General features: G+C 39.9%; 1 protein-coding gene across 1 annotated transcript in view; it reads left to right on the top strand.

Moving 5' to 3' along the window:
* LOC149856713 (disheveled-associated activator of morphogenesis 2-like) overlaps positions 1-20,077 on the top strand; it is a 57,465-nt gene extending 37,388 nt beyond the window's left edge. The window contains exons 9-17 of the mRNA XM_090064866.1: positions 2,057-2,168; positions 7,283-7,373; positions 7,895-7,981; positions 10,472-10,624; positions 12,409-12,538; positions 12,655-12,687; positions 14,074-14,177; positions 15,213-15,296; positions 19,503-20,077. Coding sequence (XP_089920992.1) covers positions 2,057-2,168; positions 7,283-7,373; positions 7,895-7,981; positions 10,472-10,624; positions 12,409-12,538; positions 12,655-12,687; positions 14,074-14,177; positions 15,213-15,296; positions 19,503-19,607 — 899 coding nt within the window. The 3' untranslated portion in view covers positions 19,608-20,077. The remainder of the gene's footprint in view (positions 1-2,056; positions 2,169-7,282; positions 7,374-7,894; positions 7,982-10,471; positions 10,625-12,408; positions 12,539-12,654; positions 12,688-14,073; positions 14,178-15,212; positions 15,297-19,502) is intronic.
* Positions 20,078-20,394: the final 317 nt, after the last annotated feature.

Below are 20,394 nucleotides of genomic sequence, written 5' to 3'. Positions count from 1 at the left end.
TTAGCTCTCTGGAGCAGAGCCCTCCCAGAGAGCATGTTGGGATGCTGGGGGACTCTGATTTAACTTAAACCAGGAAGGGGTCTGGGACAGACATTACAGAAACTGGTTTGACCCAAATCAGTTAAGTCTGATACTACATTCAACCAGGTTCATCTCAGACCAGTTTCAGCCATTTTCAAACTTGTTTATCTGCACTGAATGTCTTGTCCTGTTACAGGTTTAAACCAGTTTCTGATCATTTAAACTGGTTTACGTGTAATGTCTGTCCCTAGCCTAATTTTTTGGATAATGGGATTAGGTGCTTAGTAAAATTTGTGTATGACACACAATTTGGTAGAGTTGCAAACACTCTGGATAGCTAGGATCCAGAATGACCTGGATAGACTGGAAAAAATGGTCTGCAATTAATCAGAGGAGGTTCAGCAGAGATAAATGCAAAGTCCTGCTCTTGGGACAGAATAATTGCATGCACAAATACAGACTGGGGAATGACTGGCTAGGCTGCAGTACTGTGGGACCTGGTGGTTATAGTAGACAGTAAGCTGAATATGAGCCAACAAGGTGCTCTTGCTGGAAAAAGGCCAACAGGATACTTGGTTGTATTAACAGGAATGTCATTTGCAAATCAAAGGAAGCAATTCTTCTGTTGTATTCAGCATTGGTGACCCCACACCTGGAGTACTGTGGCCACTTTTTGGGCCTCACACTTCAAAGAGGATGTGAACAAATTAGAAAGAGTCCAGTGGAGAGCAACAAAAATGATTAGAGGTCTGGGAAGTACGACTTATAAAGAAAGACTGAAAGATCTAGGGTTATTTAGTCTGGAAAAGAGAAGGCTGAAAGGGGATTTGATAACAGACTTCAAGTACCTGAAAGGTAATTATAAAGAAGATGCAGATGGGCTTTTCTCTATGTCCACAGGGGACAGGCCTAGGAACAACGGCCTCAAACTGTGTCAGAGGAAATTTAGGTTGGAGGTTAGGAGGAACTTTCTAACTATGAGTTGAGGACTGGACCAAGCTGCCTAGAGAAATTGCAGGGGTTGGACAGACACTTGGCTGGGTTGGTTTATTCAGAAATAATCCTTCCTTCAGCAAGGGACTGGACTAGATGATATTTTGAGAACCCTTCCATCCCTACTTTCTTTTGATCCTATGTCAGTTTACCTTTTTGACTTCAGTTTTCCCATAAATGAAATAGGGATATTCTTCCTCTATTTAGATTCTAGGATGCAGTTCATTTCAACATTTAGAAGTCTCCTTCATCTTCCTCCCTTTTCCTTCTATTTCTATCTTTTTTCCCCCTCCTTGGCTCTGTGGCAGTTGTGACCGCCCAGTCTGATACTTATTTTGGAGGCAACTAGCTCAAAATGATAGAACTTGACCTGTGCTGGGAAGCAAATTGATAATTGGCGTTCCTCTTCTGTAGTTTCATATGAGGTCCATCTGTGCATGTAATTTTTCTTCATATTGCTGAAAGTATAGCAAGTAGTGTCATCCTAAATTGAATTTCAAGAAATTTTTGCACACTGGGGGGAGTCCTTCCAGGAGCATTATATAGCATAGTGCAGGGAAAGCTATATTGCTTGCATTTCATCTGCCCTTACAGATAAACTTTAGTTTCTGGGAATGTCATCCAGCACTTTGTTGCAAGCTCAAAAAAATACCAACCAACCAACCAACCAACCAACCAAGTTTAGTATCTTTGATCTTCAAAGCATTGTAAGAAATTAAAGATAAATATGTAAGTACATGCCACTTTTATTCCAAACTACTAGTCTGAGTTCAACAAGAATATCGAATAGTAAGATTTTGACGGTCTTTAGATAACAGTATCTTGATGTTCTGTCTCATGCGTTAAGTTTATTTTAACAAAACAAAATATATTTTTGATGTGCTACAACTACTTGTACTTAGAGAACAAAAGGCTGGGTTTCACTTGAGCTTTTAGTGTCCATTAAGTGGAAACTAATTTTATCTGGGAGGTAAATATGAAATGTTCTGGTCTTTCCCTTGTGTGTTTCTCTGTGAGTAATTGAAGAATAATTTTTCCATAGACATTTTTCTTAAAAGTTTCCATATAAAACCAAGCCAGCTGAAAGAAAAACTGTACATCCTACATGAAGAGAATGGTGGACTTACAGATGAGCAGCTTGCAACACTAAGAAGGTAATCTTTTGTTTGGATTTAATTGTTTGTTTGATATATATTAACTTTGGAAATAGCATCATTTGCGGCAAGTGAAATGAAATTCAGATAAAGTGTTTATGGAAGTGCCTGAAGCATCATGGTTCTTACATTGAAAATTAGGTTGCACATAGAGACTTCACTCTCTGCTGTCCTCTGACGTGTTGTAATTATAGTGCATTGGAGAAGACTCAATTAATCAAGTCTGCTGGAGCATGGTAATCACTGTGCTCCAGCCAGCCTCTGTGTCTCCTGTATCAGTGTCCCTGTGCTCCAAAGTGGTGGTGGGAGTACTTGAACTAAGGCCCATCAAATGAGCTTTAGTTCAAGCACCCCTGCTGCCATTTTGAAGTGCGGAGATACCCAAGACGCTGTGGCACTTTAATTAGAGTGGCTTTTGGAGCTGCTCTAACAGTAGCATCTCCTGCTCCCTACCCCTGGAGCAGATGTAAAAGTGCCCCATCAGGGCTCCACAAGGAAATCAGCAACCGCTATACTCTTGCTGATGCAAGCTTCAGGAAACCAGGAGTTTGGGGAAGTGACATCAAGTCAGTCATAATTTGAGGTCAATCAGTTATGTAAAATGGGTAAAACAATGCTAGTATCTATGTAAAATTGGCAAAACAATATTGTTTTGGACCAGTAGGATTACCCATCTCCAGAGAGAAGAATCCATACCATGGCTGAACCTATTGATTAGTTGTTTGCGAAAGCAAGAAAGTAAACAAATGTTGTTTGTCATTTGATTTGGAGAGGGCAAGCTGCACTTGTCTTACAAGAGGGTTTGTGGACACCTGAATCTTAAATCCAATCTCTATTGCTACTAAGTATTAACACAGAATATTTAATGTCTTAAAATGTCACTTATATTTAGAGGGAGCGCAAGCAAGGTATAGGTCTGTAGCATGTAGATATTGAGTTGTGTCATTTTAAGTAGCCTGCAAGCATGGTGTGGGGCTGCCAACTTTTTGAAAATCTTTCTCATAAAACATACACACCAATGTGTACTCAGAATGGCACTCAGCTCATTCTGTCTTAAACTTAATATGTATTTATGTTAACTAATGGTGGGCAGCTTATATAATAGGGGGGCATGAGAAAAACGTGGTTGGAGGTAAGCTTTGAAGCATTTTAACTGTACTCTTCAGGGTTAGAGAATGGGTTTAAATCTGGCCTTTGTAGTCCATATCCTAACATCCCATAGGATACTTGTCTGCATTAAACACTAGTGATAACATTTATGGAATGAGATCTTGTGTCCAGAACTAGGTGTGTAAAAGTGTTGCACGTGTGAATAAGAACATTGTGCAGGTGAAGCTTGAACGAAAGCTGGCCTACAGTGTAAATGGATTTAGACAATCAACAATTCTCCCTTATCGTTGACACCTTTTCCAAGGTGTTTTATATTCTGGTGCAAACTTCCAATGACTTTCTTATGCAGTCTATGAGCCCATTGTTTGCACCATTGAAGTTAATGGAAGGATACTAATTGCACCACAATTTGGTTTTAAAGACCTTATTCAAAAAAGAATAGAAGGTATTACTCATCCATTGTTCATTATCGTGATCATGGTACACACTGGCCAGATATTTGTCCTAATGAAATACTTTCTGCCTGTTGTGGCATTCTCTCACTATGCGATTGGTGATCTATAAGGTCCCTGGCACATATTATATTTAAGGTGAGATTAAGATGTTAATCATGCCATAAATAGTAATAGTACTACATGTTCAAATATGTGGAACATCTTTGTGGCTGTCTTATATATCACCATACATTGAATGTGTAGCACTCCTCCCAATGCTGACAAACAGCTGGTTGCAGAGATGGAGTGGGAGAAAGTCACTTTCTGATGCCAGGGTCCTGGTGCCCCAGGTCCCTTAGTGTGCAGCTGGGTAGTTCTGGTGCTGTTCTAGTGCCAGGGTTGAGAGCCCTGGGTCTCAAACTAGCCTCATGACTCATCTTGATTGTGAGCCCTGGCCCCCAAGTCTTGAACCAGCTTGTGGCTGGGGTCAGTCCTGGGTCTACAACAGGGCCACCGCCTTTCTGATCCTCATTATTGGGCTGGGACAGCTCCATAGTTGCACAAAGGAAATTGGAGAAGTATTATGCCTCATCCCATACATTATGCCTCCTGCCACTCATGTCTGGCATGGTAGGAACCACAAAGTTTGGGAAGGGCCATATAAAGTCCCCTGATCTTAATCATGTCATTTATTTAACACCAGCCAGGGGCCTAAGACTACACATGATAAGCTGGCAAAAATGAACCAATGTTACTGACTTGCATAGTCTGAAAAAGAACTCGGGGCAACTTCAAACCTGGTTGCAGATTTAATCTATTGGTAACTTTCCTCTTGGAAAGATATTAACTCCTGCTGGAATCAATAAGAAGGAACTGAAGGAGTGTTTCTTGGCAGAAGTGGCTGATATTAAACAATCTCTTAATGTCCTTGGCTATTAAACAATACCTTCACCCTAAAATGATGCTGAATGTGTGTAGACACCTGCTCCTCTGCAGATACTCAGAAGTCAGGCCCACTGCAGAATTACACCAATGTCTTCTGCTAGCTTAAATTGGTGCAACACCTTAAAGTCCATTATTTACGCCAGCTGGGCTTTATCTCATTAAGTAGTAATGCTAATAATAATGAAGTGCAATAGGAACTTTTTTAGCTTTCAAAATCTTGTTTTTGTGGTGGTGAGAGTGAAGAGAATTATTCTAACAGCCACGGCCGAGTGAGGTGTTGGATGCTATATTAGGTCCGGGATTGTGTTCTGTGCTTATGTATTGTCAGAGCCTAGGAATACGCTTACAAAATTCTTGAGGAAAAGAAGGCATTTGAGTGCTTATTTTTCCCCATACGAAATAGTTTTGAAAATGTTATTGAACTAGATAACATGCATTTCAGAATTCAAGGGCCAGATTTCCCTCACAGCTCCACATCCTACATCTCCCATTCAGACACCTAAATGAAGTGGGCAGATTTTTGAAAGTGTTCAGCACTCAGCAGTTTCTTTTCAGAACAATGGATCGTGAACAATGGGAGCTGCAGGACAGTGAGCACTTTTGAAAATCTGCCCACTTCATTCTAGGTGCCTAAATGGGAAATGCACCCTTTTGAAAACAGGGCTCTGAATATTTTGGAAATATGGTGTGTATCACAAGATCCTAGCTAGCAATGACTCAGAAGTTTTTCTTTGAAGAATTCTGTGCTGTGGAAAGAAAACCTGTTGCAGTGTGTAAGCCTCAATGGGAAATCCAAATGCAAGAAAATGTCAAGTGGCATATTATATATTTTAATTGCACTAGTAAAGCCAGTTGAATATTACCTGAAAAATATAGGTCTTCTTTTTGATCCAGACACAGTTTCTGATTTATCTCCGTCAATTCTTCATCCAGAATTCTGGAAGTCAATAGCATAACTTCAGGGTTTTGTCCCCTCCCTAAATTATATATGTATTCAATTGGAACAGCTTTGTGTCTTCACCCCTGAAAAGTTAAATCTTTACTTTCTTACTTATGGCTTCCATTGTTTGAAACTTTAAACTTGGAAATTTCTAGATATGTGGCTGTGTATCCGGGCATGGGTAAAAAAGATTTGACAAAATACTTTGTTTTTGACTAAATAAAAATATTTGCAGTGTGTTTTATTCTCTATATAAAAATTATATACATTATATACAGATATATATTTATATTTCTTATATATAAAATCAATTATATATATATATATCTCACAAAAATTATTCTTTTTCACTAAAACCTGAAAATACTCCAGTTGTAGCTGAACATTTTCAATTTTCATAATGAAAATTCAAAATCTTTGATAGGAAGATATTTTATGACTAGCCCTAATATTTGTTTTGTAATCCAAACCCAGCAGTTATTCCACTGAAATATGCTAAATAGTTTGACAACTGTGATTTTTTTTATCTTTTTCATTGTTTGTCCTGAATTTAAACTGCTAAAGTATCTGCTTTACCTTTTTAGTAAAATTAGCTCTGAGTTAAATTTTGTGATGTTTTATTACCTTTCAAGCAATCATCATGTATCTAATAAAAAGTATACCAATCTCCATGAATGTTTAATCACACTGGCTCCAACTTGAATGAGCTGTTTGCAGAGAAAAAAGAAAATATATTTGATACTAGTTTAGGATTCTTAACATTTCTTCCCACACATGCTAGTTAAAAACATGGGTATTATTTTTTCCTTTATGAGAGAGGCTATTATTTCAGACTGTTGTCAGGCACAACAAAAGACTTAAGATATCACTCAAGTAGTTTGGTGCTGTGAACGTATTTATTTTTTGGATGTAGATGTGGCTAAACTTATTAAACTTTAAAGATAGTCTTGGTCTGGGATATTCTTGGTTTTTAATCTCTGGTGATACTAGTATTTTAATTGCTGACAAATGTTTCATGTTCAGCCCTAACTCATACAGCTTAATGACTTTTTTGCGTCTCTCAGGTAAGTCACCCTTGTTTCAGTGCCATGGGGTATCATTGAATATCATGTGAGTATCATAGGCCACTCATTTAGGAACCTGGGAACTTGACCTCAATCCCCTGTTTTGTTATCGACATTGTTTTACCTTGGGCAGGTCATTTATGTCTGTACTAATTTGGAGTGCTCAACCTTGAGATATCCAAAGTCTAATTTTCATAGGTGCTGATTTCAAAGGTTTCTATAAGTTCTTGGCAACTATGAAAATAAGGTCATGGCTTCAAACTGGGCCTGCAATGGAGATAGTCAAGATTAATAGATGCCTTTGAAAATGGTGCCCTTAGTCTCGCTGTGCCTCAGCTTTATTATTTGTAAAATGGAGATAATAGCATGAACCCATCTTTGTAAATAGATTTAAAGCTACTGATGAAAACATGTTATTAATCTCTTGGTGGTCATTTTCCAGGCTACACGAATGCAGTTCTCTGATACCCAGAATCTCTGGATATGTGTATGGCCATAGATTCTTTTAAGTTTCTCATTCCACCGTTAGAACGCTCTACGTAGAATAAAATACATTGTGTAGAATGGACAACCAGTCTGATGAAAGAGGACTTCTACTAGTTTCCAGTCTTTGTTTTGCAGATATCTGCCTACTCCAAAAGACATGGAGATGTATCAGTCCTTCAGAGGTTCTCCTTCAGAACTTCATGTGGTTGATCAGTTTATGTTAGAGGTAAAGAAAAGTGAGGTTTCTGGAATTCTCTCTTTCAGGATGGGGTAAAATGCTAGAACTGCTTTTCTTTTATAGTAATTTAACACTGAATTTCAGCCTGACTCTGGGTAAGAGAAGGCACTTGGGAGGGAGAAGAGATGGGATAAATAGAAATAGAGCAAATATTATGAAACTCTATTGTGATTTTCGCCCTCCCTCCACCTCTACTCTCCAAAAATAGTGGTGGTGGGGGCGGGATTTACTTGCTTTGGCTCTTTTGTTTCTAAAAAAACAGTTTCATTGGCTTTAATTTTATTGTTGCCAAACATGTGATTCTTTTCCTAATTTGTGCAGATTGCACATTCATCTGGCACATGCATTTTATACATGCAATAACATACCTTAAATTTTAAGGCCTTAAATTAATTGAGAACAGCATTTTTAAAGTCTATGTCTCTAGGTAGATTGGTGTTACTTTTGAATACGATCTATGCTGGCCTGTTATTTCCTCATTGATTCTGTTTCCGTTCTACCCTGTACAGATGTGTAGAATTCCACATTTAGGCCAAAGGTTGGACCTCTTGCTTACAATCCGAGAACTGCCAGTGTGTATGGGCGATCTGGACCCTGTAAGTGATAGACCTTGCTTCCTTGTCTGTGACTAAAAATCACCATTTAGATTTTAAAATATGGAGCATCGGGTGTCCTCAATGCAAATACGGAGTCTGTGTTTAGGAGGTGAGATTGTTTTCCATGGGAGAGCAGATCTCCAGCTGTAATGTTGACAGTTCATATTGCAATAATGCCGGGAGCCTGATGTAAAAGATGTAATTTGGCTGCATTATTCAAAAAGGTTTTTGATCTATATGGCTGATGGCTTTTAGAGCCAAGGGAGTTGTAACTGATGTGAAACTGAATTAGAGGCGGGGTAGATTTGATGTGCAATATGAACCACCTGCTAGTATGTACAACATACTCTTGGGTGAGCCAAAATTTGTTGTGATTTATTAACACCAAATGCTACCTGGAGAGAGCAGGACCTCAGGATCACATGAGACAAAGCTCAAACCAAGCATCCTATCTGATCTTTGGTTTGCATTGTCTGGAATACTGCAGTGGTGCCCAACCTTTTGGCCCTGTGGCATGGATAAATGGTATGGGACCAGTTCATAGGCTGGATCCCATGCAGGGTCAGGCCCCACATGCCATGATCTAGCTGTGTGTGCAGGGCTATGTTATCCAGCCCATGGGGCTCCCCTCAGGTCTGGAAATTTCACAGGAGGAAAGGGGTCATTGATGCTGCCACTGCTCCCCTCTCACCAAATTTTTGTGCCCCGCAGGCCAGATCTGGCCCACAAGCCAGGGGTTGAGCACCCCTGTTCTGCAGCAATGGTCTAAAATAGAACAGCTCATAAGAGTAACTTTGCAGTGTTTTGGGGGATATTATAACGAACTTCGATAGTGTGTTTTAAAATTGCCCTCTTTGTCTTACCAGTAGGGAGGGAAGGGCATTCAGGTGGACATGCCAGAAGGGAGGGAGAAGGGGAATTCAGATTCTGAGGTTGGAGTCTTCCTTTGTCTCAGGGTCTTTTCCTCCCATTGCCCAGCTGGAGCAAAAGTAATTAAGCTAACTGGCTTTCTGCCTGCGCACCTCCCTATTAGATGACTTATCTTTTTTTTTGTGCATTTTGGGTGCCTTAGCTTCAGGAATAATCTTGCATCTAGAACTGATTGGAACACTTTTATGTAGACCAACACATTTCATTTAGATGTATTGATTTCAGCACATGGGCAGAGAGCCTTCTACTTTTAGGGTTAGGACTCTGGCCTGGGTGGAGGGAAACCAAAACTCTGAATGACCTGGAATGAAAAGCTTTGCTCTTAGGCTGAGTAGAGGTTTGAGTCTAGATGTTGCAAATTCATAGCCAGTGACCCAAGTACCAGGCTGCTCTCATGTTTTGATCCCAAAGCAGATATTTTTTATATAATCCTGCTGTTGTGAGAATGATCAAAAGGTTGCATTTTCATTCGGCTGGAAGAAAAAACACATTTTGAGAGTTGCAGTGACCCATTGTCATTGTTTCCTGGTCAGCTCTAATTGAAGCCATCTGAACAGTGAACAGAGGGCAAAAGAGGAACAGACAGAGGGCAGTGAACACATTTCGGACCCTGTATATCTGACTGTTAACATGCTTTCTATTCCACACTGACACCACATAATTGTGCCTATGGGAGGACAAAGAAATAATGATTGCTTTGCTTTACAATAAAATCAAGGGTCGTTGTTATTCACTGTGTAGAACATTATCTCCCAAGATATCTTAGTACTTGGGCCAAATAACATCTATGTATATTGTATAGAATTTCACTTCATGTACAAGTGTACCATTCACATATTTTCTTCCAGGAGCCTGTGGACATCTCTGACGTGCTGCCAGTACTTTTTAAAGGGCTTTCCTATTTCCCACATGTTTCACTTTCCCAATGTTAAGCCCTTTCCCTATGTTAAGCCATGCTGGTGGCATTTGCAAGAAAGGCCCTGAGCTAGTTTATTTGCTTACTTGTTTTCCTGATTTAAGCAGATCTCACTTGTAACTTGAATCCTACAAGGGAGGTAGTTTCACTAGGCTCACACTGACTGTCAAGTCAGCTGTTTGAAAGTATTACTTTTCTGTTATTTTCCTGGGAAGAAAACGTATGTAGAGTGTGTTGATAGGAAAGTGTAAGGCTCAGTTGGTATAGTTAAAAAGGGGCCAGAGTGGATGAAGGACGTAGACCTTTACTGGGCCCAGGCTGTCTATTTTCTGTAATGCCTATGCAGTCTGGTTAATTCCAACTGCAAAATATTTGCTCTTCAAAAACATTTGAGAGACAAGATGCAAGTCCCTTTGGCAGGGATGACTTGGAAGCATGAGGCCAATGCTCCCTCTGTCTTGGTGGAAGAATTTTAATGGGGTCTTGATGAAAAGCTCAGACCTATCCTCTAAGAGAGATTTAATGCAAAGTTGGTTTACAACAAGTAAAGCAATAATCCATTTTCTGCAGTATGGTTAGAGCTGACAAGGAGGGTAAAGACATCAGTGTACCCATTCCAGCTGAGCAAGACTTCTGTATTTCAGCTAATAAGCCAGAAGATCCGAGCATGCAAACAGCTGCAAGTCAGCCAGAGCTTTGTTGCTGTGTTAGAGTACATCTTAGCCATTGGGAACTACTTAAATGAAAAGGCTGGAAGAGAGAAGGCCAAGGGATTTCGATTGTCATCTTTGACCAAAGTGAGTCGATCCTTTTTCCTTGCATTGAAAACATTGTGTTGCAATGCACACTAGCTGATATCATGGGATACAGAAGGTTGCCCATAGCCCGGACAATGACAGTCATTTTTAAAAAGGTCTTAGCTAGTGGCTATGACCATCTGCCCTTGGTTGCAGCAGTGGCAGAAGTATATTTATTATCCTGTTAGTTAATGTGTTTTAACCCAAGGCGTTCCTCAGAGTACATGACAGTGCTTAAGCCGTGTGCTACAGGAACAGGAGATGCCATCCTTCAGAGGAGATGTAGAACTGAAGTACAGACCCCCATGATAGAAAAGAGTCTATGGCTAGGAGGAGGGGACTGTCAGCAGTCATCTCATGGCTAGGTTCCAGCTTGTTTAAGCTGCCTTCTGCAGTTTCATTCCCATAAAGTACTGCAGAGCTTGTCCTGTGCCATGGGCTGTGCCCTGTGAAACAGCTGTAGTATTCCAATGGCTGCATTTCAGCAGTAGGTGAAGCAGCTTCTCTGTACAGTTTTAATATTCTTCAAGCACTTTTAAGGTCCTTTGGAAGCAAATGGCGCTATATAATTTTAAGGCACTGTTTTACAAGTAATAGATCAAAAATAAAAGGAATAGTGAGCCTTGGCAACTGCACTGAACGTGTTATGTCCTTCCAGTTGGTTAAAGCTGTGCTGGGTGGGTGATGCACTTTGTGAGCAATGGTGCCTGGTAGTCTCAGAAGTGCACTTACTAGGGGTACCTACTGCACAATAAGCAATCTGCTCCCCAGCCTGGCTCCTCAGGAGACCCAAGGTCATGGGTAACAGGATTATGCCATGCTGATTCATCCAGAAAGGGCCATTCGAACCTGCCAACCATTCTGGAGTGCAACCAGTTCCTGCAGCCATATTTATGCTATAAGGAAAAGGCATCTTTCCTCTCTTTGTCTTATGCTTGCTCTGGAACAATATCAGCCCTTGGCTCTTAAAGAGTTGTACTTAACATTTACATGGCAACCAGACTGGATTTTCCATCATTTGCAAAGCAACATCCTTTGTCTCCTCAGGATTTGCCATCAGAATATGTCGGCACTAAGCACAATTTTTTCCCCTCCTCCACTCAGCAGTAACAGAGCATGATATCCTGATCCCAGAATTAAGAAATGAATACAGATTCTCTACGCTGCCTTGAACCTCCAAGAATATTATCAAATTATGGCTGGTCTGTAAATAGAAGAGGTGTTTGGGGTTTTTCTTGTATTTTTAAAGATTTCTTTTCCCCCTGGAGACTTTAATATATGAGTGAGTGATTTATAATGCTAGTGACAATTCTGAGACACAGTTTGAATTTTTTTTATAGCTGCTGTAATACCACATCTATCATAATGAAAAATGTCTACAAAATCATTTTCTGCCACAGAGCATCTTCCCAGATTCGATTAAGGGACCGTACTATCTACGTGAACACCACATAGTCCTTTTTAAATGGCGCTGGAAGCAACAGCATATTTGGAGGTGCAAAATCAATTGCAATCAATTAAGATGCTTTAAGTTTTTTTAAAACAAGAAATGCCTGCAAAGAAGATGCTACAAAGGATCAGGGAAGGTTTGGGGATACTAGAAAATGAAAAGTTCAGTTTAACAGCAATTGTATGTGGAATGGCAGATTGAGAAGACGGTTAATTCGACTGTGTTTTCTATTCTTGTCAAGTTTAGCTAGGAGCTTTCAACATCTCTGCTGTTTCAAATTTTTAAAAAGGTATAATAGCCTAGGCTGTCAATTATTGCTGTATTCTATTTGTAGTTATCTCTGTTGCGGGGGAAGGAGAGGACAATCACCTTGCTTCATGCCCTTGTGGAGCAGATCTTCTTACATGAGCCTGATTTGGCTAAATTTCCTCAGGAGTTGACAGAATTTGAAGCTGTGCCTGGTGGTAAGAAGATAAAAAAAACCAACCCAACCCTTTTGCTGAAACCCCCGCCCTCTCATAGTGTGAATGATATTTCTTAATGTCTTTCTCTCCCCATCCCTGCTTCTCTTCCTTTCCAGCTTCTATCAAAGGTCTCAGTGCTGAAGTTGATGGTATGTAAATATGGTTTCTAAATTCACAGAAGACTTTCATGCGTTGTGCAGTCATTTGGAACAGGTTTTCATTGCGCTCATTTTGTAGTTTGTAAAGAGAGGGAAAGGTTCAAAAATATTGAGGTAAGGTGTTGCTATGGTGATATTTAACCTGTCACATCACTCTGAGGAATTTAAAAAAAATATATATAAGCGTGTCCAGGTGGTTTAGAAATAAACGATCAAAAAAAATACCGGCCATGATAGAGAAATCCATTAAGTTTGCTTTAAACTGAAGATGTTAAGTGATACAGGTGTGTTATCAAAATTACTGCCATAACTGAGTCAAGGAGCCATTCAGTGAGGCAAGGGAAAACCTAGTATGGTTAAGTAATGAAGTTCAAGAAGTTGTTTGAGTTACGCTGCCATCCTTCAGTAAATGGGACTGTACCCCTATGAAACCATGGTAAGGAGCAAACTGCGGTAGGCCAAATGCAGTATAGATTGGGGAGGGTCTAGAGCAGTGCTCTCAGCCAGAGCGCCATGAGATGCTTTTGCGGGTGCCACTCAGGGTTAACATTGTTAGGTGTGCAAACACCTGTGTAATATGTATGACTGACAAGGCCAACCCAAGGATTTCAAATAGGAATCCATAACTTCCAAACCATTTTGACTTCTTGTGATCTTTCTGAGTTCTTTGCAACAGAAGAAATGCTCTATTATTTTTCCAGACTCAAAAAGTGCATGAAAGCTAAGAAAGAACTGGCATTTTTTCAGGGGTGCCTTCAGTGTAGCAAGGGGTACCTTGAAACTAATGAAGTTAAGAACCACTGGGCTAGAGGGAAGATAAGACCTGAAAAAGGGTGGGAGAAAGAGGGCTGGACTAGCCAGCCCCTCAGTCCAATACTTCATTTAATTTCTGAGCTAATAGCTTTCCTGCTTCCATCTAATGGAGTTGTGCTTGTAGCTCACGTGGTAGCCATTGGTACTGTTGGTACTGGAGGCTCAGGCCTGTGTGGTGCAGGAGGAGGCTGTAACTGGTACACATGATAGAATTTGGGTTTGCCTTTTTCTTTTAAAATAACATAGCTAAAGAGAACATTATTCAGGTTACAAAGCAAGATACTCAAATGCCAGGAAACACCAAATGGATGGTGGCTTGTGCAATGTTACTTCTGCTCCTTTTGTTATGATATGGTCACTACCTATTTGCAGCCTTTTTTTTTTTTTAACATAGGAGCCATGCCTATTTCAGGATACAGGATGGGCCCATGATTTTAATTAAAAGTATAATGATGCAGCATGTATATAAACCTGATACAGATCTATGAATACCTAATTTTCCATGAGGCATGGCTGTCTTTTAAACTTAAGAAATGTCTCATTTCCTTCCTATTTTGTGGTTAGTTTTAAAAAAGGAATTGGAAAATGTTATTCAGTGCAGAAGGCTTATCAAACCTAAGACAATCAAGGCAACAACCTGCGACTCCCAGTTCTGCAAAGAACTAAAGGTAATGTATTATCAAAAACTCACTTTGGACTGGAAATAAATGAGGAGTAAGAGATGTAAGACGTTTTTGATCTGGGCTGAGTCAGATCCTGGTGGGAAGCCCAAGGGCATCTGGGGGTTCAAAGTGAGTTTAACTTCTCTCTGATGACTACCCCATGTCATAAGCAGCTGCATGTCTCTTCTTTCCCCTCCTGTGTAGGCAGACTGGGAGGGATGGGGAATGGGCAAACCCTCTCAACTCCACTAGTCACATGCTGGCTCTGCTAAAGCAGTACATTAAGGAAAAGCTGGTATAAACCTGACATCACTTTCTCTGGCCCCAAACAGCAGGAAGGTTGGCAGAGAGACTGCTGACTGTCCAAGTCACTAATATCCACCTGCCTTCCCCAGGGGCAACCCAACAGTAGTGCTCTCCCTTAGACAGGGCAGATGTAGTCTCCTGATGAAGCCCCTACTTTCCTTGATCAATATTAAATGATTCTAATCATGTTTCATCATTCTAATAAAACTGATTAGAAGAGAACAGCTGTTGGGAAACTTCCCCCACTTCAAAATGTAGCTTTTTAAAGACTTATTTGCAAACTCTGCCTCCCCATTGGTGACTTGCAGCAGAGGGCACGTCCATTTATGATGCACTAACATCTGCATTTACATGTGTTAGAGCGTGTCACCTCTGTACAAGTGGGTGATTAAGCACAAGATGACAAATCCTCTAAAATTGTGGTTCTGTCATTCTTAATTTCCTTTTTTAATTCTGTAAATTTTTAATGGACTTGCATAACATCATTGAGCCAAATCCAGAGGCCTCCCATTATGAGATTCTCTCATTCAGCATTAGGTCACAGAGCTCACATACAGGAGTTTGACGGGATGCCTATATTTTGTACATCTTGTATTCCTTATGGCATTTGGGAAATTTGACCTGTTTTCTTTCCTTTTTATCAATGAATTACCTCACTGCTCTTGAGTATTTCTTCAAGTTTATATTCCTGTGTCAGCTCGAGATTGTGGTTTTGTGTTTTTTTTTTTACTGCAGGATCTAATTCAGAAGTATGAAGGAAACCTTTCCCAGCTGTCAAAAAAATGTGATGAAATGAAGAAGCTTTACAGTGACACATTGGTACATGCTAAGTTAAAATATAATTGAATGAAATCTACATTTTAAAAAAAAAACAACTTCTTTTAAAAAATACCGTCTTCTGTAAATGCAACCCACGCATCTTATATATAAGTTTTCTTATATATAAGTTTTCCCTGTATGTAGAGGAATTTATGTGTAACTGTGATAAGAAATTCCACATCTGACATTTGCATAGATCAGTAGCAGAATGGCTTGAATTAATATTTGGCTGGTTTCTCTGACAGTTTCGAGTCTGATTTTTCAAAGGTTCTGTGTGCCTCGAGCTCCTGTTGATGTCAAATAGAAATAAAAGTGCTCAGTACTTTTAAAAGTACAGTACAGCCTCATTATAACAAATCCCCATGAGACTGGAAGAAAAGTTCATTAAAAGAGGAACTTGCTATAATAGGGTCAGTCAATTTTGCTGCTTCAGAGTAATGAAAAAATCAGTTGCTGCTGTTGGGATTGTTAACCCTGGAAGTTGTGCACAACTGAGGTTGTGTTATCTGCTATAACAGTTGGATTTAAAAGGTCATAATGAGTAAATATTTAGCATGTATAAAGAATTTTTTCATCTTCAGAGTTTTGCAAAAATTAGTGAAGATTCATAGGACCTATGCTAAGTATACCAAGTTATTATCCGAGCAGTACAGGGGTGGGTGTAGTGGCAGGGAAGGGAGCAGAAATAAAGGAGAAAGTTTAAGGCTGTGCTTGTACTGGCATTTAAAAGACCTGCTATTGTGCTGTCTCCAGTTCAGCTCCATTTTTATAGCTTCATTCCCAGCATTTGGTGCAGCAAGCATGTCTGTTGATCCATAGCCGAGCCTTGTTGAAGCTGCCCAGTGTGACAGGCATCTTCCAGTTAGGCTAAAGGAGAGGGCAATTAAATGACCTTTCTTTAGTGATAGCTGAAAAAACGGAAGCTGCCATCCAAGGTCTGAGATCATATCCAAGGCCAGGGCAGAGGCTGGGCCATGTGGACTGAACACAGGGTAGAGGATTGATTTGTTTATAGCTGTTTGTCTCAGAACCAGAAAAACTAGGAGACAAGCTGGTAGGTTGCCCCTGAAAAATGAGCGAGGGAAGAGCAATTTGGGCATAAAAATAATCAGAAAGCAGACTTGCATTTCTCAGCAAGGACAACGGGTTGTGTTGTTTCCTCCTGTGTTTGGGGAAACAGAACATTAGAAATTATTTTTTGTAAACAATGAAGACTGAATAACAATGAATGACACTGCCTTCAGTTCTTCCTCCTAGCAGAAACAACTCTGCTGGGTCCCAAATACTGGGAGGACGCTGGGATTAATAGCAACACCAAGAAGACTGGTGTCACACACTGATATTTTTACCACGGAGGTTACTGGCTCGTCCCAAATTCAGTTAGAGGATAACAGCGGTAAAGATACCAGTGACTGTCCTACGGCAGCACTTCAACCATTCAGTAAGACATGTGGAATAGTCCAATCAACACTGGGAGATTTTAAGAAAAGAGCTAGGTTTGGTGAATCACCTGTGGCCAAAGGCATGTTTAGCATTAGTTTTGGATTTATGCATCCTGGTCCTGTGCTCAGGGCGCTTGGTCCCACCCCTAAATCTTTTTGGGTTTTTAATTAGGTGCATAGAAATGCTTAACACTGAGAGTCTGTATCATCCTGCAGTAGAGCAAAATGTTGCAGAATGTTATGAAGCTTGTGAGAGACCTCCAGGGACCTGATCTGAGTAGGAATAGGAGATGAAAGTGATGTTTGACCAGGGACATATTAATTAAAATGTTTTACTAATGCAACATTATAGCAACATACAAAGGTCTCCCAGTGTCTCTTGTAGCCTTTTAGAAGCAGGAGAGCATGCTCATCATTGTGCAGCAAGGCAAATCTGAATTATAGTGCATGCCCAAGGAGTCAGTCCAGCATCTGCAGCAAAATAGAAAAAGTAGGGAAGAATTGTCACCCTCTACATATAATTTAGGCTTGAGTTACTCCTGAATAGACCTGGTCAGAATCTCTTCAGCAAAATGTTTGGAGGTACCAGAATCTCAAGATTCAGGTCTCTCCTGTGTCTGGCCCAGAGTGATCTGGGATTCAAGTCTCTTTGAATCAAGCAGAGAAGGGGGTTTGAACCTGCCTCTCCCATGTGCCTCAGCCAGAATCAGAAATCTTAGGCTACAGCCCCAAAAGAGATCTGTCAAATAATTCCATTTTTCTGAACTGTTCAAGATGATGCTTTCATTCCACTGGCTGTGGTGGAGGGGGACCAAGCCTTAAGCCTCAGAAGTTGCCTGATTGTCATCCTTTGGCAAGCTATAGTGTAGAAGCAGTGACAGGTTCAAGGACTGTTGTATATAACTTGCTTCTCCTACCCCCAATTTGGATCTGACCTGTATACACTCCAGTCAGCCACCTCTTTGTCCCCCTCCATCCCCCATGTAAGACACCCACAGACTTAAAGCTGGCTCAGGCCCTTCCATGGGGGCTGAAAGTGGCTCCAGGTTAACTTGTTGGTTGTTGGTTTGAGGTTTTATAATTTTTTTGTTTTAAAAAATGCGCGTTTATTCTTTTCCTTCTGTTTGGGAAAGTAAAACGTTCTTTCTAGAGCATCTTAATCCAGGATGTACATTTATAGGACACAAAGAAGTAAATGCACAGTAGTATCTGCCCAAATGCCAGACTATCAAGTGAACAGCAGTAGTGAGCAATATGCCTGACTAATTTACAGGGAATACATGACTTGAAAGTACCTTACAGGTACCAGTAGACACTATTATCCATAAAATAAAAATCTATAGGCTTATTTTTATTATGTTCTGCTTATGAAAGCAATGATGTCCTCAATGTGTGGCATTTCTGTTGGATAAATGAGAAACTAGGGGTCGCTCCCTGTAGCATAGCTCTTCCCAAAGCAGGTCTTAAGCTCTAGGAATTTCCTTGCTCATTGAGTGAGTAACCGTCAACCCCAGGTGAGTTGTGAGATAGTCCAAAGACCGCGGGCTCTTAGCCTCTAGGAGGTACAAGTAGGAACACAGTGTCAGAACTTTTGATTAGCTACTAAGGGATAATATTACATTTATTTGTATATGGATTATATTTAAGTGGCTGTTTTTCCATTTCTGTAGGTGCTAGACATGGTGGTATGTAGGAAGTGGTCCAGGTGATTATGATTTGAGGGAGATGATAAAATAGAGGGAGAAAGAAAGAGAGGAAATTGTTAATCACTTGGACAAGTAATTCAAATAATCCATTCTGTCTGTCTGTAATACGGTAGTATTCAGCCCTGGGAAAGCTGTAGCCTTCAATTACTTTGTAGCTTTCAATTACAGACAAGATAAGGACATGTAAGATCACAAAATGCCTTTTTAAAGTTCTTATTAAAGCTTTTTAAGTGTGTTCTCTGGATTTTTCCTGGTCAATTAGGAAGCTGATTCTAACACCATATATTCTTTAGCTTATTGGTCACATTAAGGTGCTGCCCTTGAAAATGATGAAAAACCTCTTTAATTAAATCCCAGTAACTGATTTAGAAACTTCTTATGCCTTGAGGCTTGAGGACTTGTATGAAAGTGGTTGTAGAAGATCTGTGCCTTGAATCCCTTTCTGAGCACTGGACTTTATAATCTGTCTGCTTTAGTAGGTGTTCTCTTGTAGAGTGAACCTGATGTGGATTATCTTTAGGCCTGGTTAAAAAAAAAAAAGAAGAGAGATTTCCATCAAAACTGCTTTTGAATGAAAACACTGGTTTTTGTATACAGGAAATCTCTCTCCTTCAAGCATCTACTTTCCACAGACAATTTTGCAACTTGATTGAAAACCTGAATACCTGAAAGCTGAAATATTGAGGCCAATGACTGGAAGATTCTCATTTGGGTACACTGCTGAAGTCCCTTAGGGGATGTGGCTCATTTGCCTCACCCACTCGTTGTTTTGTACGGGTTGGTCTTCCTGATCAGACTGTCTCCCCATTGTGACTTATGCAGACAGAGAGATAGAGGGAGAGAGACTGGTGCCTACTCGCCGACAGCAGATGGCTGCAGTTGCACTGGAGCCATTTTCCTATTGTTAGTGTAGTATAAGTGGTAATAGTGAATGCATATTTAATTTCTCTCACTCCTTCTCCACCTCCTCCCTCTTCTCCTCCCTCCCACACCCTTTGTGGGTTATCTTACTTTTGGATATTGCTAACAATTCAGTGTATTTTCTTTCAAATTTGCAGGTAAAATTTGCTGAGCCACAAGAACAAGACTCTCAAGAACTATTTGGCTGGATATCTTTCTTTATTGGTGAATTTAAGAAGGCCTCTGCACACTTTATGTCATAAAGTCTGCACAACAATTTTAAGGAAAAAACAATTTTTCTTAAATTTTGTGCCATGGAACCTTATGGCCTTATAGACCTTAGTGATGCTTAAATACCACCCAGGCATGCGCCGGCCTTCTGCACTGGGATAACATTTTCCTGTGTGGATTTGGTTAAAGCCGATTCTCTGCATTTTCACTTCTAATGTTTTAAAATTTGACCCTTACGATCCTGTATCCCTTATGTGCATATTCCAGATTTTGTTTCTACATTTCATATCAATAGATGTTTTTGCAGAAATACATGTTTTTGTATACTAAGGTGCTTGGGAAAGCATCTTAACTTTTCTATAAATTCTCTTTTGATTACATTTCTTTGCTATCCTGTGTTCTGAATTAATTTTAAGTATCCCTCCCAAGGAATAAATTTCTATGTGATGGTTTAATTTGTTGCTCTTTTTTTTACTGTAATTTTATTAAATAATGCATGATCTGGTTTGTAATGAAATGTGGACTATTTACTCACTGAGAAAAATGCTTAGCAACAATTTGTGCTCATCTGCATTTATTAAAGTGTTGCAACTAATAATGATTAATGGAAAAAGAATAAGGCTGCCTAGTTTGTTTTTTTTTATTATTTTTCTCTGTAGTAGTACAATAAAGAGTGCTTTTTCATGGCTAATGTTGTAGATTCAGGTAATATGCTACTGAAGTCCATCATGATCTGAGATTTGAATTGCACTGACAAGAAGGACATAGCATTACAAAAGCACAGTGAAAACTTGTCAGGAAGTGTCTAAGTGATGGCTC

This window comes from Crocodylus siamensis, chromosome 10 (assembly GCF_052110815.1).
Source record: "Crocodylus siamensis isolate JL-2025a chromosome 10, ASM5211081v1, whole genome shotgun sequence".
Taxonomy (NCBI): domain Eukaryota; kingdom Metazoa; phylum Chordata; order Crocodylia; family Crocodylidae; genus Crocodylus; species Crocodylus siamensis.
Note: the sequence above shows the minus strand (reverse complement) of the source record. Positions and strands in the feature narration are given on the sequence as shown.